General features: G+C 41.9%; 1 protein-coding gene across 4 annotated transcripts in view; it reads right to left on the reverse strand.

The window, feature by feature from the left end:
- Positions 1-4,029, reverse strand: part of Igf1 (insulin like growth factor 1) — a 70,015-nt gene extending 65,986 nt beyond the window's left edge. Inside the window, exon 1 of one of the 4 annotated variants that reach the window (XM_042693207.1) lies at positions 3,857-4,029. In XM_042693207.1, coding sequence (XP_042549141.1) covers positions 3,857-3,919 — 63 coding nt within the window. In that variant the 5' untranslated portion in view covers positions 3,920-4,029. Of the gene's footprint in view, positions 1-1,982; positions 2,025-2,791; positions 2,879-3,856 lie in introns of those variants that run through there. The other 3 variants (XM_042693204.1, XM_042693206.1, XM_042693205.1) reach the window with 3 other exon arrangements.
- Positions 4,030-18,037: the final 14,008 nt, after the last annotated feature.

Here is an 18,037-nt window from a genome sequence, read left to right on the forward strand (position 1 = left end):
GGGAAGAATGGCAGGTAGGAGAAAGGAAGGCAGGAAAGGGTTAGAGAGAAACTTTCCCTTTCAGTCTAAAGTACTTAGAATACTAAAGAACCACACTGTTAAGATACCACTTTCTGAGACTTCAACACTAAATCAATGGTACTCTTGAATTTGAAAGTCTCCAACCTTAAATAAACACTGGCAGAGAATCCCTTCCATGTACAAGACCCTAAGAGAAAAACTTGCAAAAGTATTTTCTTTTTAATCACAGGAATTCTGAATTCAGCTCTTGAAGGCATTTAGGTGTCATCAAATCCATTTTTTATAGCAAAATCTACCAATGGATCCATTGGTTAGCATGACTTAGTCAATGATCAAAGCCAAAAGACAGCTGTGTCTTGAGTCACAGGATTCCTCCGGCTGAAGTCTGTGCCCTCACCCTAAGAAGTAGAAAAGATGATCACTGGGATTTTCCATGTTGATACTTGTGGCACCAAAATGTGATTTCTTCCAGGAAGGCTCCCAAGATGATCAGCTCTGCTTGCAGAGATATGTGTGTGCTCATCAGCATTGGGAAGAGCCACAGATAGGCTGTCAGGTGAAAGACTCTTAAAAGAATTATAGAGTCATGCCAGAGTCATAATTTTAGCAAAGGGCTCTCTTGAACCTCACTCATCCATTCAACTACATCACTTTTTTTTTGAGAAACAGACTCGCTTATTCACGTTCTGGCTACTCCCTCCATCCCAGGGGAACTCTCAACTTAATGGCTCTGTGCCACTGCTAAAGTTTACATCCTCATTTAAAACTAGATTTCTAATTTAGTGGCCAGATCTTCAGACCAGCAATTGGGTGAAAAGCTAAAGAGCAAGAAAACCTAACTCCCTGATTCTTGTTACCACAAGGTCAATATTTAGTCCATGCTTGCAAAACAGCTAAAGATGAAAAAAAAACCACCCTCTATTGTCAAATCATCATAAATAACAGACATAAAATAGAAGGGGAGGCAAAAGCTCAATTGAACATTTATCTCATTTTCTCAGTGCACCTTAGCCTAGAAAGTCTTTACCCCCCCCCCCCCCCCCCACTAGCCCAAGCCACAAGGACTGCTAGGGGCAAAGGATCATCCAGTCCTTGCTTTTTTCTAAGTAAGAAAAAGGAATAGGGAGTGTCTTCTTCAATATTTCCAGTGGAAATCAGAGCAAATTCAGTCTAACTGGGAATATTATGGGACTCTCTCTTTCCCTCTCTTTTTCTCCACCTTTCTCTTTGTTGACAACGCTGAAGGACCAGCACCTGCCATGATAGATGCCTCTAAATTCTTTAACTTTTGTGAAAACTCAAAGTTACACCCTGTGTGAACTTAGAACTTCATGAAATGTCAAAGCTGTGCCATTCACAATTATTTCTAGCATAACACATTTAAGACCAACAATGCACATCAACCTCTAGCATTTAATATTATTTCCATAGTTTTTCTATTTCTTCTCCCCATCCCCCCACCACTACAGAATTACATTGTCAGATCAATATCAGTACTTATAACTCTAGAACATAACAGAATCTCTGGTACATGTTCTTTTAACTCAGAAAAACAGTTCAGCACACCCATAGAAAATCAGAGAATTTATCACATTATGTTCCCAAACCAGAAAACAATAACCAACAAACTTGCTGAGAGGTTAAAACTTGAATGCAAGTGGTCCCATAGACTCATGAATCCCTTGGCCTTTTCTTTGGCCAACCACAAAAGAAACAAATCAAGAAAAAAAAAAGGAAAGATAGGATAGAGAAGAAAGAAGAAAGAGCCCAAGAGAAGAGGTGGGGAGAACTCCAAATCACCTCAGAACTCTCCTCCTCCAGAGAACTGTTCACAAATCCACATTTCAAAGACCTCTCTTTTAATCTTAAATACATGGCATATTAATTGATTCCAGGTATGTGGGTCATCATGCAAATGACCAGTTAACATGGAAGGAGAATAGTCATAGGAAAATACTCACTGGAGGTGTGATCATTTGTGTTTGCTCCAGGTCTTTTACAGCAGGTCAGGGTGGGTATTATGAGGCTGATGTAAAGAGAAAACTGAAGACTTAAAACACATGTGCTGCTTTGTGGGTGGGGTTTGGGAGAGCATCTAGTTACATTTGGACACCCAGGCAGGTAGGCTAGGAGCCTTTTGTCCATTCAGACAATGAGCAAATCACACCGCTGCCAGTGCAGACAATCTTTTCCCTTCTGTCAAGACACCAATTTCTATTGTGTGCTGCTTGTAGCTGTCCTGAATAGTGAACAGTGATCTAAGTCTCGGGCTTCTCTTTCCTTCCCTCCTGCCCTCCCTTCCTGCATTCTCCCTGCTCAAGCTCCAAGAAACAGAGCTGAGATTTCCCAATATCATCAGGGCCCCTGGGCAGGACCCCCTGGGCTCACTGGTATACACTGGAAAGACCACACATCTCTCTGCAATCACTTCCTGCTGCAAGTCCAGGAAAAAGTTAAGGACACTTTGCTAGCTGAGCTTCTGAAAATGTTTGGCAGACATAGCCTGCAAAGTTCATTGGGAGACAGTTTTTGCCCATCTTTGAATGAACTGGAGATTGCCTCCTGCCATCTCTTTGATGATCATCTAAGAAGAGAGGCAAAACAACAACAAACAAACAAACAAAACCCCGCCAGTTCCCAGACAACAGAGGGTACATGAGACGCTGACATCATTTCTGTGAGAGCCAGGGGGCCCTCGGGTGCCAGTATCTCAAGGACAGCAGAGTCAGGTGCCTCACAACGCTGTAACCTAAACTCCCAAGCTACTTACTGGACTAAGAAAAGTCTTAGCCGTGAAACATTTTGAAAAGCGCAACTGAATTCTGCTGTCAGTGGCCGGGAGCTTTTATGAATTGAGCCCTCTGGCAATCCCCTCCAAGAAGCCCAGTGACAGCGGCTTAAAAAGTGCTTGCAAATTGAAAAAACACAAGTCTTGCAGGATATAATTTTGCTGAGAATGGAAACTTGAACTGGGGCCAGTGATCAGAAAGGAGAAGTTGGGTGCATTGACAACAGCAGCCAATTTTTACCTAAAAAGATTTGACAACTCTGAGGATTAAAAACAAAAAAAAAATATATCAAGATTTTACAACACAAAACTCCAAAGTCCAAACTTTACCCCGGAAAGTCCTCTTCCAATGAGAAAAGTTAGATAAGCATCTGCTAGAAACTTTCTAGCGTTCTGTAGGCAGCATGCAGTTGTTTAAATCATACAGCTAGTCAGGACAGTAAGAGTTAGAGAGTTCTTTTTTTGAAGAGCAAATTAAACTTCACTCCAACTTTGATCCTCTGAACACAAAAGTGTAGTGAGTTCTGGATTCTTAGTTCCAAAGGCTGTGTTTGTAAAATCTTTCATATCATCTAACATATAACACTTCAACTATGGCATGCCTTGTAAAGGAAAGTCTTGACAGATTGTGCACGCGCTTGCACACACACACACACACACACACACACACACACATGTGATCTTAAAAAATTAAACATCTGCACCTGCAAAATCCCAAAGTTTATATCCATGTTCTATAGCCCTTAACCATAGTCAAGACTTAAAGGAATTTTCTGTCACATACCAGCAAAGCTAGGCAGAAGTAAAGGAATTAGCTTAAGTACCTTGCAGTAATTTCTGCTCATAGAGGTATCTGTACAAAGGCAGCTAGCTTATTTTGTCCGATTTCCCCCAGAAATGCACATTCAGCAATTTAGAAATAACTTCCAGTTCTGAAACAATGAAAATCCTAAAGTGCATAACGGTTGTAAGCAGGAGAAAAAAAAAGAGTATATACCATCTGAAGAAAATTCCCTCCCATCACTTCAAAGAAGAAGAAATATTTACCTTCAAGCAATCACAGAAGCAGCACTTAAATAATTGAGTTGGAGGACTGCTGGTTTTTCCCATGGCTTCTGAAGTACAAAGTCTGGAAATGAATTGCTTAGCAGAAACAATGAAGCAAAAAAAAAAAAAAATTAAAAAGAAAGAAAAAAAAGAAAAGAAAAGAAAAAAGGGGAAAAAAAAGAAATCCAGAGAGATGGGAGATGTTGAGAGCAATGTCACATTTCAATTGAAGACTTCATTCCATTGCACAGGCTCTATCAGCTCTGAATTTAGCAGTGACAGTGGGATTTAGCAAAGAGAAGGAGGATTTAGAGAAAATCCTCACATTTATCTACAAAACACAGACACTGTAGACAGGAAACAGCTGGGGGAATATTTGCCTTCTCTCTCTCTCCCTCTTCTGGCAAAGTTATCGAGTAAGGACTTTTTTGGGCATGGTGACAAATAACATCATACCTTTGCATTTTAAAACTGGAGCACAGAAGCATTTTTATTTTTCCCCTTTAAAAAAATGAGCATTAGTGACACGGAGAGCGGACATTAAAATATTTAGGCTGCCATAGAAAATTACGATCTATTCTCTGATTAACTTTCTATCCAGAGAGACACATGCATCTGCTAACGCACCTTTTCAGAATCAAAGTCATAGGAATGGGCTAGGGGAACAATTATATTTTAGAGCAAATGCAAAATTTTATTAAGAAAAGAAAACAACAAAGAAAGAAAAGAAACAAAGACTATCTCTAGCAAACCCTACAAGTTTAACCCTGAAGTGACTGTATTGAATGAGGTTGGAAGCCAGCCCTCAGCCGACCCCTTGTCCTACTTGCCAGCTTGAAAGGAATGATCTAATTTCCTAAAACTTACAGCAGTGGATGGGCTTCTTTTTACATACTGGCTCTAGCTTTATGCCAGAGACAAGGCAAAGACTTGCTGAGCTGTAAAACCAACTGAAAAATAAAATCCTTGAACAAAATCCTTCTACTAGGCTGGCTGTCCATCACCTCCATAGACCCCAGGGAAAGCACCAGAGGAGGGCAAGCTATTCTCCTATTATATTTTTCTGTATAATCAGTGTGTGTGTGTGTGTGTGTGTGTGTGTTTTCTCTCTCCAATTCTGTGTATCCTAAATAACACCAGCTGGCTAGCAATACCCTCTCCAGGGTTATGATGTCATTCAAATCCCTCAATTGGGTAAGTGACCCACAATATGGTCCAAGCCAGCTGTTTTGCTATTTATAATGTATACTTGCCTTTGCTACGGAGAATCAAGTTCTGATTTTTATTTATTTTGTCAATACAATTTGTACCTGTCTCTTTTTGGGTTTTCGAGGCAGTAGATAAGACAGTAGATTGGGAAATAAATATTGCAAAAGCCCAGGTTAGACATAGCACTTTTCCTGGCTGTCTTTCTAGGCATGCTTTCCCAGGGGGTAGGGGGCGGGGGGGGGGGGGGGAGACTGGACCTTGCCTCTCATGATTATCAGAGGATGTGAGGATACTGATGTGTCAGCTGAACGCAGGACTCTGCTGGAAACCTTACTCTACCTCCTCATGTTTTCCCAGGACCAGAAATGTGTTTACAAAGGTGGATGTCCTCAAAGCAAAACCTTTTTGGTTTTGCAAGGGATTGGGGGGGGTGGGAAGCGAGGAATGAGGTTTTGTCCAGTCTTCTATGTAGATAATCCCACATAGCATTGAAATAAAAGTCAGAAATCTGGAATTGTACTGCTTTCCAGGGCATTAGCTTCATTTTGTGAGCACCTACTGTGTGCTTAGCTGTACACATCTCTCAAGAAACAGAGACGAGACAGAAAGACAAGAAGATGTCATTGTCATGTGATGGATATGTACTCTTTTTAAATAAACGAGAGTAGGAGGGGACAGCAAAGTCTCTGGGAAGGCAGGGAAGTGAAACCTTTTGGTTTTTCCTTCAAAAATCCAGAATGGCTGAATGCTGGTGGCTCACTTCTGTAATCCTAGCTAATCCGAAGGTTGAGATCTAAAGATCTTCATCGGAAGCCAGCCCAGGCGAGAAACTCTGTGAGACCCTTATCTCCCATTCACCACCCAAAAGCCAGAAGGGGGAGCTTCTGTGGCTCAAGTGGTAAAGTGCTAGTCTTGAGCAAAACAGCTATAGACAGTGCTCAGGCCCAGAGCTCAAGCCCCAGGATGGGTACCCCCCCCACACACATATGCGCACACACGTGCACACACACACACACGCACACACACGCACACACGCGCACACACACACACACACACACACACAGAGGAAGAAGGACTATGTCTTGAGAGGCTTGGAGTGTGAAGTTGGAGAGTTTCCGTGGGTCAGATTTGACCCAAGGAACACACTAAGTGCATCACCAAAGCAGTAACCCCATGGCCATCTGCTGTTGGGCAAGTGATCCTTGGCACAAAAGAATGCAAAGCTTCCTTTCACAGGCTTGTCTTGTGTACTTGATTTATGACTGAATTTACCCCAAGTCTTTTTCCCTTTTTTTGTAGCTCTTATGGATTATGCCTTTTGTTAAAACAAACAAACACAAAACAGTCCAACCTCCTCTTAGGCACTTTAATGATGTAGATGATATGGAACCCCAAACTTGATCTCGCCTCTCTCTCCCAGGTGAGAAAGGACCTTGGTTTGTAAGCTCAGAGAGTCAGTTTAAAGTCTTGGTGATGAATTCACCAGCAGGTGAGCCGTCACTTAGCCCTATACCTTTCTCTTTCAGTTGAGGCTTACTTGAATGGTTCCAACACATTTTAAGAGGCTCATTTCATTTCTCCATGTTTGCAACCTCCTGGGATGCTTTCCTGGCATGTACTCTGCACAGATTACCTTACCTCGATCATATCGTCTGAGAGGCTGCACTGTGGACAGAGCACATAGCAGTCCATCCGTCATTGCATCTCCTACAATACCAACCTACCCACTCTCTTGGTTTATAACCCCAATTACCCTTATGGGATAATTGAGTTTTAATTTAGGCCCCAGTGTTTCTGTCACAATCAAAGAAAAGTGACATTTCCGTGAGTCATAATTGTCATTGCCTGTGCTATGGAAATATTTTGAGGTGAGCTCTCAGTTTCCAATAGGAGAAACAAGTTTTGGAGGGGTGATAAATGTCTATTTCAATTTGGAGATTGGAGAATTGTCTGCATTTCACAGGAAGACAAGATGGTCATGGACCAGAGCAGTAACTTCTAGGAGTCTATTTGAAAATGAGCAGACAGTAAGTGTACCACATTATTTGTGTGTGTGTGTGTGTGTGTGTGTGTGTGTGTGTGTGTGTGTGTGTATGTGCATGTGTGAACGCAGTACTGGGGCTTGAACCAGAACTAGCCTGCTTTCCCTTAACTTTTTCTTGAAAAAATACTCTATTGCTTGAGGCACATCTCCACTTCTGGCTTTTTGCTGGCTAATTGGAGATGAGAATCTTATAAGTTTTTCCTGCCCAGGCTGGCTTCAAACCATGATCCTCAGCTCTCAGCCTCCCAAATAGCTAGGATTGAGGCACCAGTGCTCAGCTCATTATTACCTCTTTTTTTATCGTGAAAATACTGTACAGAGGGGTTACAATGACATGAGCAAGGTAATGAGTACATTTCTTATCAAGTATTGTTGCCTTTCCCATCCCTTCCCATCTCCCTCTCCGTCCCCTCCCCCCCTCAAAGTTGTAAAGTTTTTCAACATATCGACTTGTACATCTCATTGTTGCAATGGGTCCACCCCAAGGTAAGTATTCAAATGTATTTTCTTTCATGCGATTGTTTATAAGATGATTTCTTTGTTGCTTTGTATGTCCCTCCCCCACGGTATAACCCCTGCTTTCATTGTATTTGATGTTGCTATAATTTGTGGAGGGGAAGGGAAAAAACAAATTGTTTAAATAGGGATACAGGTGAACCCATTATTACATCTTAATGACTGAGTGGCTCTATTTCTAGAGTCTTCTATGGTGGTAGTAAATCTAATGTTCAGGAAAAGTCCAGGTCTGGAAACCTCATTGGAGAGAAATATCCAGGGTAATTCTAAAATTACTGAGTGCTTATGCAGTCTCCTGTCTGGAAAGAAAAAGACAGAAAAAGAAAGAAAAGAAAATCTGACAGTTAGATACAGGAACTGTGTGTCACAAAAATAGCTACCTGCAAGAATGCGCTCATCATGGGAGATTCAGAGGTTCACAGCTTCACCCTTTGCATGTGTGATGCCTACGGGATATAAATAACTCTCCCCTAAAGCCTTCCACTTGTGTTGTAGAGCCGATCTGCATAAAGCTACAGCTCCAGAAGACTTCTGACACCTTTTTAAAAGAAATAAAAATAAAGGGAAACAGTTCATTTCCAGAAAAGGGCAGGCCGGCTGAGGTTCATAGAAAGGGTGGAGAGAAAGGCCCAGTAAGCCCCTCTTTTTGCTCTAGCCAGGCTCCATCTTCCTAGGTCCGTTGGAGAGGAGCTCACCCGAAAGTCATGGGCAACAGGGCACAGCCACAATTTATGCCCTTCATGCCTTTGTTGACCCTGGACAAAGAGCGCAGAGTGGAGACTGGGAGGTGAAAGACCTTAGGAATCTCACACAGGGTAAAGGCTCAAGACAAAGCACTTGAGGGGACCTCGCCACTGTTTGTCTTGGATCTTGATTTGTGGCAAGGGTCGTTCCAGGAGTGGATTCTCCAGTGTTTGAGGTGAAGAGCTTGTTGATGCAGAATGTAAAGCTTGAAGGAAAAGACTGTGTCTCTCCCCCATACCCCGCCCCCCATGCGACTTATTACAGAGCAAGGGGGTCTACTGTGAGCTTCAAAGAATCTCTTCAGAAGGCCCCTGTTATTCTCAAAGGAGCTGCTCTAACTGCTTAAGGGAATAATTTTCCCCACCGCCAGGGAAAAATGAGAGTAAGGAGGAGAAATTCTGTCTCTCTAAAGAAATCAGTGCTTTCTTTTCAACATCAAATTTGGATCCTATTTCTTCTAAAATGTCAAAAGGACAAATGCTGGAAACAGAAACGAAATTGTTGTGGTTTTGTGAGCAAAGGAAATTCTTCGTGATGGCAAGAGGAGGAGGCACTGCATGGGGCAAGGATGAGAACTTGAGAGCTCACCACAGTTACCCCATGTTGAATAGAAAAGTGGGCAAGGAGACACGAGGCTCAAACCTCAGGACTGGAATTCAACTTACAGCGCCAATCGAAGAAATGTGCGCGCCCTCTAGTGGGCTTCTGGGAAACTGACACTGCCATCTTCACCGCCACTGTCCATGTGTGGTCTGGGGGTGGAGGAGGGAGGTAGCATTGGAAAAGCTCTAAATTTAAATAAAAGCCACACTTAAGCACTTGTCTTTGGTTTTATTAAGTCTTTAAATAAAGCAGAGAGATATTTGACCAACTGTCGTCTAAAAGAGGGAAGAGGGCTAAGGGCAAAAGAAAGACCATAAACTTCATGAAGTCATGTCGTAGATGTGTTCCTCAGGCCCACAGTACCGAAGTTTAACTCCTACATGGGCTGAAAAATGTTTTTTTTTTTTCCTATTGAAAAGAAGTGTGGAAAACAAATAATATCGAATGTAGAATAGGAAAACTCATAAAGTCTCTAAGAGTAAAATGACCAACGTGCTTGATTTAGAAGAGAAATGAAATAGGAAGAAAAGGCTGTTGGGTAGAAAACTGATGAATCCCATAAAACAAAGTTTTCTTTGTTTTATGTTTCTTCTGCAGGTGTTCTACCACATCAGTGTAGAAAATGTGGCTGAACATGTAAGATAGAAGACCATAGCATTTCAGAACCATTTAAATAAGAATATTAGTAATACCATTTGTAATTCTCTTTCTATCAAAGGAGAAAGGGCAAGTCTGGTTTTAGTGTTTCCAATAGCTCTTTAACACCTAGTTATCTTCTTGTTCTTGTTCTTCTTTTTTTGTTGTTGTTGTTGGTCATGGGACTTGAACTCTGGGCTTGGGTGCTGTCCCTGAACTCTTCAGCTCAAGGAGAGTGCTCTACTGCTTGAGCCACAGCGCCGCTTCCAGTTTTCTGGTTGTTTATTGGAGATAAGAATCACACAGGACTTTCCTGCCTGTGCTGGCTTTGAACTGTGATCCTCAGATCGCAGCCTCCTGAGTAGCTAGGTTTACAGGTGTGAGCCACCAGCACCTGGCATCTTCTTCTTCTTCTTTTTTTTTTTTTAACTAAAAGAAAGTTGAACAAAGCTGGGTGCTGTTGGGTCATACCTGTAATCCTAGCTATTCAGGAGGCTGAGATTTGAGAATTGAGGTTTGATACCAGCCCAGGCAGAAAAGTTCATAAGACTCTTAGCTCCAGCTAACCATCAAAAAGCCAGAAGTGGGGGAATACCTCAAGTGGCAGAGCACCAGCATTGAACAAAAAAGACAAGCAAGAGTTCCAGGTCCCAGAACCGACCAACACACACACACACACACACACACACGAATGGATTTGAAGCCTTGAGACTTTACAAATGCAGTTTCTATCAAAATTTTAAAAAAAAATTCTTAAAAATGAATAACCTTTTCTTTAGGATAAGTGACTCTGTATTTAAATATACATATATATCACTTTATATTTTTTGCAGTGCTAGAGACCAAACTTAGGGCCTTGTCTGTGCTAGATGAGTGCTTTACCATGGAGATAGAGCCCTAGCTAAAATAAATATTTTAAAGCAAGTTTTTAAAGCATATGTAGCTAAATCTTTAAAATACCATTTTCAGAAAAAAAGATATATTTAGAGCAACCAACAGTTATGATAATATGTAAGTGATATTTGGGAATCTGCTATATAATAGGCCACTGTTATGGAAAAACAAATACAGAGCCACAATGTAAAGGCCGGGAACAAAGCTTCTGTATATTTTAAAAATTTCACTCTATAAATGTGCTAATTACACTTATAGGTAGTGTAGAAGCCTTTGGGGCTCATTCTTTTTTTTTCCTTCAGTCAGAGAGTCTGGAAATGTTAAAAAGGTTTGACAGAGAGAAGAACACTTGAGTTAGGCCTTGAAGTGGGAGATCACTCCCAAGATGGTGAACAATATTATTCCCTGCAGAGGAATGGGGAGAGCCAGGAGGTTCCCATAGGATCCCAAAGATTCCTAGTATTGGCATGATGTGAGAGATGAGGCTATAGGTTATGCTCAGAGTTCTGCACATGGAGACCCTCGATCACCCACCCCCGCCTCTCTCCCTGCCGGCAACCTCCTCCAATAGTTGAAATGCTGAGAAACAGCTTTCATTCCCTCCTGCTTCTCTTGAAATTAAAGATTGGTACATAAACCAGAGATTAGTATAGTTGGGGAGGGGCGTAGTAAGAATGCAGTGACAGACCATAATTATGCTATAACCCAGGGCTAAAGGAGAAGTCCTGGGGAAGAATCGTGTTGCAAAAGGATCACCCCAAAGTTGTAAAGTTCGTGTTTTGGACATAGCATCTTATACATCTCATTGTTGCAATGGGTCCACCTGTATCCCTATTTAAACAGTTTGTTTAAACGGTTTGTTTGTTTGTTCCAACAACCCCAAATCCCCACAGCTCCTGGAGTCTGAGGGGACACTTCAGTGGAGGGATGAATGGAGACACTAACTGCAGTCACCATCAACTAGACAGTAGTAGCATCAGCATTCAGCACATTGGCATGTTCTCCATTTGTAAATAACGGTTCCACAGGATCACCTGAAACCTTTTCCAAAGGCACCTGGGTGCCAGGAAGCCAGAGCCTATGCTCATTTATCATACACAGTGAGCTTTACTTTGGGAGAGGAAAGCTTTTCCTCAAGCATGTAACTCATCATTGGGGGGCAAAACTTCATTGTCTTGGAACTAATCACCTAGATGGCAAGGAGAATATGCTTGTGCAGCTCAATATCAAACAAGTTGACATGAAGACCAGAAAATGGTCAAGAAAGGCCAGGCTCTGTTCACATGGGTTCCTTGAAGGACAGCATCACCTGGAATATGGCTGTTATTGGCTTTTTAAGTGACTGCTCATGTGGTAAAATCATGCCTTGGGCAAACTAGCTCAATTGTAAGAGGTGACTATGTGAAGGGGTTTTATAATCCTGGAAGGACACAATGAGATTGGGTCTACCAGTAATCATAAGAAGAACCCACATATACCTTCCAGATGTGCCTTAAAGCCCTACCTGTCTCCAGCAGCAAAGCAGAGGATTGCTTCTTGCCCAGGAAGATTTATTTTAGTGACTGAAACAGACATGCTTGAAATTTGATATGTTTTGAATAAGAACGCTGAATCCCGTAGTTCTAGTTAACTGTATGCGTGCAAAACAAAGATAGCATAATGGTAGAGTGCTTGCCTACCATACATGAAGCCCTGGATCCAATTCCTCAGTACCACATAACAGAAAAAGCCAGAAGTGGCACCGTGACTCAAGTGGTAGAGTGCTAGCCTTGAGCAAAAGAAGCTCAGAGACAGTACCCAGACCCTGAGTTCAAGCCCCAGGACTGGAAAAAAGAAAAAAGAAAATAAGAGAGGAAGAAAAAGAAGGAAGCAAGTAAGACAGCAAGTAATCAAGCAAGACTAGACAATAGGGTACTACAAGCCTTTCACCTTTCAGTTCAACTTTACAACACCGTGCCTCTTCCCATGTTTTTGCTGAAAAGGTTTCTGGGGGATGGGGAAGGATTGCAAAGCAAATTCAGATGTGAATCAGATCAACTGTATTAGTGTATAACTGACCTAGGTAAAATCAGGCCCTTTAATGACCTGCACTATTGGAAAGAGATACTTTTGTTTGTTGTACTGTGTAGATTTTCAGAATTTCCTCTCAGAGGAATTAGTGCTAAGCAATTTCTTGTAAGTTCCTTTAGAAAAGATTTTGACCCCAGAACTTACTTCAAAATATTCTTTTCCCTAGAGTGTGATGTGTTGAATCACATCATTTTATTTGTTTGTTTGTTGTCATTAAATGTGGTAGAACCAGTACAGCATCCCAAATCCTTTACAATTCAGCTTGATCAGAGCCTTTTGCATTACAGAATTTCATCTGTCTTCCTGTCTACATTGGGCTGCTTACTGCACCCTAACATGTTTTATGTTGTTTGTTCCTTTAACTTCTACAAAAGTATTGCTTTCCATCCTCACCTTGTCTCCCATACTTCTAGTTGAAAAGTCAAACACATTTGTCATCTGGCCTTCTTCAATCATGGTGGCATCCCTTTTGTGCCCCTGACCTTTGCACCACCTAGAAGGAATGGCTCATCTGTATGCACTCCTTATCAACTTGTCATGTCTTTCCTTTTTGTACTCACGTATGTAAATAAGTATGTGCTTATTCATATATGCAACTGTTCTTCCATTCATGAGATAGTTATTGAGCATAATAGGCAATGCATTGATAACTAGGAGTAGAATGGCAAAAACACATACCATCTTTCCTCTCATAAAACTTCCTGTCTAGTGCACAGAGATAGTCATTAATCCAATAATCATACCAGGGAGTGGATACTGGTGGCTGCACTACCATCCCTGAATGAAAGTGATGTTCTATTTTGCTATTTGTTCATGGTTTAAAGGCATGCATAAAGGCACCTGACCAAAATACAGACAAAGTTGCAAGGAGATATAGGGAGTTTTGCTTAGAGTTGAGAATGCATAGACAAAAGGGTGGGAGTAGTTAATCTGTGTTTCTTGTTTCTCCTTCCTCCCTTCCTCCTTCCCTCCTTCTCTCCCTCCCTCCCTCCCTCCCTCCCTCCTTCCCCTCCCTCCCTCCCTCCTTCCCCTCCCTCCCTCCCTCCTTCCCCTCCCTCCCTCCCTCTCTCCCTTCCTTCCTTCCTTCCTTCCTTCCTTCCTTCCTTCCTTCCTTCCTTCCTTCCTTCCTTCCTTCTCCTCTTTCTCTTTGGTGGTGCTAGGATTGGAACACTGAGCCTCTACCACTTGAATCATGCTCCCAACACTTTTTGCTAGTTATTTTTCAGGTATGGTTTTGGCCTAGGCTGGGCCTCAGACTTTTGACCTAGCTGGGCTGACATGCACATAACAGCATGCCCTGCCTAATGATGTGCTGGGTATTGCTAACTTTTTGTTCAGGGTAGCAAAGATTTTGCTATTTTTGTGTTTGGCCATAGTTTTCTGTTTCTTATGGGCATACTTAATCCAGCACATACCTTTATCTCCCATAGTTCTAGGCAGAGCCGTAGAGCTCAGGCCTTTCCATCTGTGTCTCCCTTCTTTCTTTTATCTTCCCTCCCTCCTTCCTTCCCTCTCTCCTTCCTTCCCTCTCTCCTTCCTCCTTCTTTCTTTCTTTTTTTTCCTTTTTTTTTTTTATTGTGAGAATACCGTACTGAGGAGTTACAATTACATGGGCAAGATAACGAGTACTGCAACAATGAGATGTACAAGTCAAGTCGTTATGTTGAAAACGAACTTTACAGCTTTGGTGCAGGGGGGTTAGGGGGGGGCTGGGGGGGAGGATTGGGTAGGGGGGCGGAGGGGGGAAGAATGGGAAGGGATGGGAAGGGGAAACAAAGGAAGAGGTTACAATGCTTGATAAGAAATGTACTCATGAGCTGATGTTGGTCCCGGAGCCCTCGGCCGGGCACTCTGGGGCTCTCTGACTGACTTACCTCTTGTGGGTGGCGGCTGGCACGCGGGGCGCACTCGGGTCACACTTTGAAGAGTTCGTGGCGGGACTCACCGCGCTGTGACTGAAGCCACAGTGGTGACAGTGACATCCACGGCACCGCAGGCCTTTCTCCCAACGCTGGTTAAGAACCAGATTCCTTCCCCTGGTTCCAGAGCTCCCAGCTGAGTTCTGGAAGCTGATGGAAGAGAAGGCTCAGTCACAGCAGTCTTGAGAATCTATGGCATGGAGTGTTGTTACGGGTGAAAAAGTCTCCGAACGAAGATTGAGACACAGTTTTCTCTGTCAGATATAGATGGCCGTGGGCAATTGCAAAAACAACAGGAAGAGTTGAGCACCAGTGACTCACGCCTGTAATCCTAGCTACCCAGGACGCTGCGTGCTGAGGATCATGGTTTCAAGCCAGCCCAGTCAAGGAAGTCCTATGAAACTTTGGTCCTCAATCAAAAAAAAAAAAAAAAAGAAGGTACCAGAAATGGGGTAGTGTATGTGTATATACATGTGTGTGCACACACACATGCATGCAACACACTCTCAAAACAACAACAACAAAGTATTCCTGCCCAGTGGAGCAAGCAGAGCAAATGGTAGATCAAAGTTAGTGGAGTGGTATTGGAGGCTAGGTCCCATCTCTCTCTCCCTCTTCATCTCAACCACCATTGCACTGGATCAAACCATTAATTTGGAGTCTAGAAGGAGGAGGATAGTGGTGCTGGTTCCTGATCAGGTTGCCGGATAAAACACAAGATGCTTGTATTTAATGCGATACTTGGGACATGCCATACTAAAACATTATAAATTGTCTATCTGAACTCTAAAAAAAAAAAGAAATGTATTCATTATCTTGCCAATGTAATTGTAACCCCTCTGTACTGTATTTTCACAATAAAAAAAGAAAAATTAAAAAAGAAAAAAAAACCCAAAACAAAACAACAACAACAAAAGATAACGAGTACATTTCTTATCAAGCATTGTAGCCTCCTCATTGTTTCCCCTTCCCATCCCTTCCCATACTCCCCCCCCCCCCCACCAAAGTTGTTAAGTTCGTTTTTAGACATAACAACTTGTACATCTCATTGTTGCAATGGGTCCACCTGTATCCCTAGTTAAAAGATTTGTTTTTTTCCCTTCCCCTCCACAAATTATACCAACATCAAAAACAGTGAAAGTATGGGTTATACTGTGGGGGAGGGACATACAAAGCGAGATAGAAATCATCTTATAAATATGATAGAAACAATTGCATGAAAGAAAAAAAAACAAAAAAAAAACCATTTGAATACTTATCTTGGGGTTCATTCCCCCAACATCAACTTATCTGACCTTCCTTCTTTCCTTCCTTCCAACACCTGATTAAGAAATGAGTATGATAAAAAGATAATTTTCAAAAGTATAATGGAGAAAGCAAAACTGAGGGACAGCTTTTGGTATTTCCAAATATACTGGTGTAGTAGTGACACATACCTGAGAACTGGAATGGAGTTCAGATGACCCTGTGTAGAGAAGAGGGACCTCTTTCTGTTTCATTTCCATGATTGTTTTTAAAGCCTCTATTGCATATGTTGATGCATTGTATAAGAGGAAAACAACAAATCTTTTCCTCCCTTGTCACAGGTTTATGAATAAATTTCCTATAACAAAAGCCAGACAAACAAAAGCATATTGGTTTTCTTAACACATGTTTTATATGGCTAAAGAATCTGTGTAAGGAAATGCAACTCTCTGTGGATAAATTTGGATACAGTAGATATGGACAGTCATGGAAAATATGGTCAATATGACCTGTGCAGACATAGGGTGGAAGAACTAATTCCATTTAAAATCTACTCACCTCTAGATACAGGGTAGGGGAAGGGCTCTGTTAACCTTACTCAGAGAGGAAGGGGTGGGGGCAGTCTGAGAGACCTTCCTACTGCTGCTGTTTTCTCAAACGTCTCTGAAGTGCCACATTTGGGAGGACTGAGCCCCATCCCTTTCACCAGCATGTTTGTAGAGATGTAGCTTTCTGTCACCTGGATTCTTCTTCCTAGTACCTGGGTTAGTTGCTCATGGCATAGATCTACCTTGACATCTGGCTTCTGGAAACACAAAGAGAAAGGGTTTTCTATGCCTGTTGACTGAGCAACCTGAACCCAAGCCAGTTTTGTTTTTTTTAACATGTAAGTGGAGAATGGGCTAGAATTAAGAAGTAATAGGTAATTTTAGTTGTAATAAGATTAGAAATACAAGAATCTAGAAGTAGTTCTTTTTTTTAAAAAATAGAATAATAGAACATGTAAGCAATGCCTTTTGTAATACTTTGATAATATTCATATTTTCAAGAAACAAATGATTTTTTAAAAGCTACCATGTCAAATTACCTCAAACTTCTTACCTGGCAGAATAAATTTAGACCTACAAGCTGAATCACATTGTTCATCTCCGTAGGAGTTGTAGTTTCTGCACATTAAGGTATGGAGTTAGGAACAAGTACTCCAGTCTTCCTTAGAAATGAGCAAGCAAATGAATGAGGAACAAATCTCAGTTCATCTATCTGTTACATATAAAAATTTTATTACTTTCTGCCATGGGCTAGATAAAGTTTCATCATGCCTGCCAGGCAACATTATAATGAACGCATGTAAAGTCTTCCAAAGTGACCTGTGTAATCTGAAGTCCACCTGGGGCAGACAGACCACACTCCACTGTGGATATTTATATCTCAGCTGGAAGCCTCCCAATCATGACCCTCAGGCCAGAAATACCAAAGAGCTCACAACCAACCATCCTGGGCCTTATTTCTCAGTGCCGACAGGATTATGAGCTCCATCATGCCAAGTCAGTTTCTGATTCAAGAGAAGTATCAGTGGGAGTTCTAATTGAATGTAGTCAGTATTGATGGAACCTTTGCTATGTTCCTGGGCCATTTGGTAGGCACTTTAGGCACCCAGAAATACAAGAAATGATTGATGACCTTGAGGAGCTCACTATCTTATTTAAAAGGTAGGACACATAAAGAAAGTAGAGGTGATAAGACCCTCCAGTGTTAGACTGAGTTCACGACCAATGTCAAAGGTATGTGGTTATTGTTACATGGTTATTGTGAAGGTGCACAGAGGAATGAAGGGTCTCTGGGCCCTTCCTGGCAATTATGCCCCATTTCCCTTTTCTGTCGATGTGCTTTGTTGTAGATATTGGTTCAGTTGTTTGATTCTCTCCCCAATTCACCCATTTCTCCACTGTCATCCTTATCATTTGTACAATCCTTCCCTACAGGTCAGATGAGGCCTTCTGTAAGCTCCCCTGCAGCACATACAATCACCCATCCACTTTCTACTCCACACATATGATGTTTTGCTTTGGAGTAATAGAGATGGAGGTCCTTCCTCCGAACTCTCCACTCGCATCCCTCCTGCCTCTTCAAGGATCTCTCTCTAGAAGTGCTTCCCAGCTCTCCTGCTTCTTAGCTGACTCTCTCTCTATCACCTTGTTTTCATCATCATACACATGTGATAGACCTTCTCCCAACTTGATTCTAGTTCATTCCTCCCCCTTGCAGTTCCCACACAGATGAACTGTCTAGGTGATTAGCTGG

This window comes from Dipodomys spectabilis, unplaced genomic scaffold (genome assembly GCF_019054845.1).
Source record: "Dipodomys spectabilis isolate Male_0828 unplaced genomic scaffold, ASM1905484v1 ptg000163l, whole genome shotgun sequence".
NCBI classification, from domain to species: Eukaryota; Metazoa; Chordata; class Mammalia; order Rodentia; family Heteromyidae; genus Dipodomys; species Dipodomys spectabilis.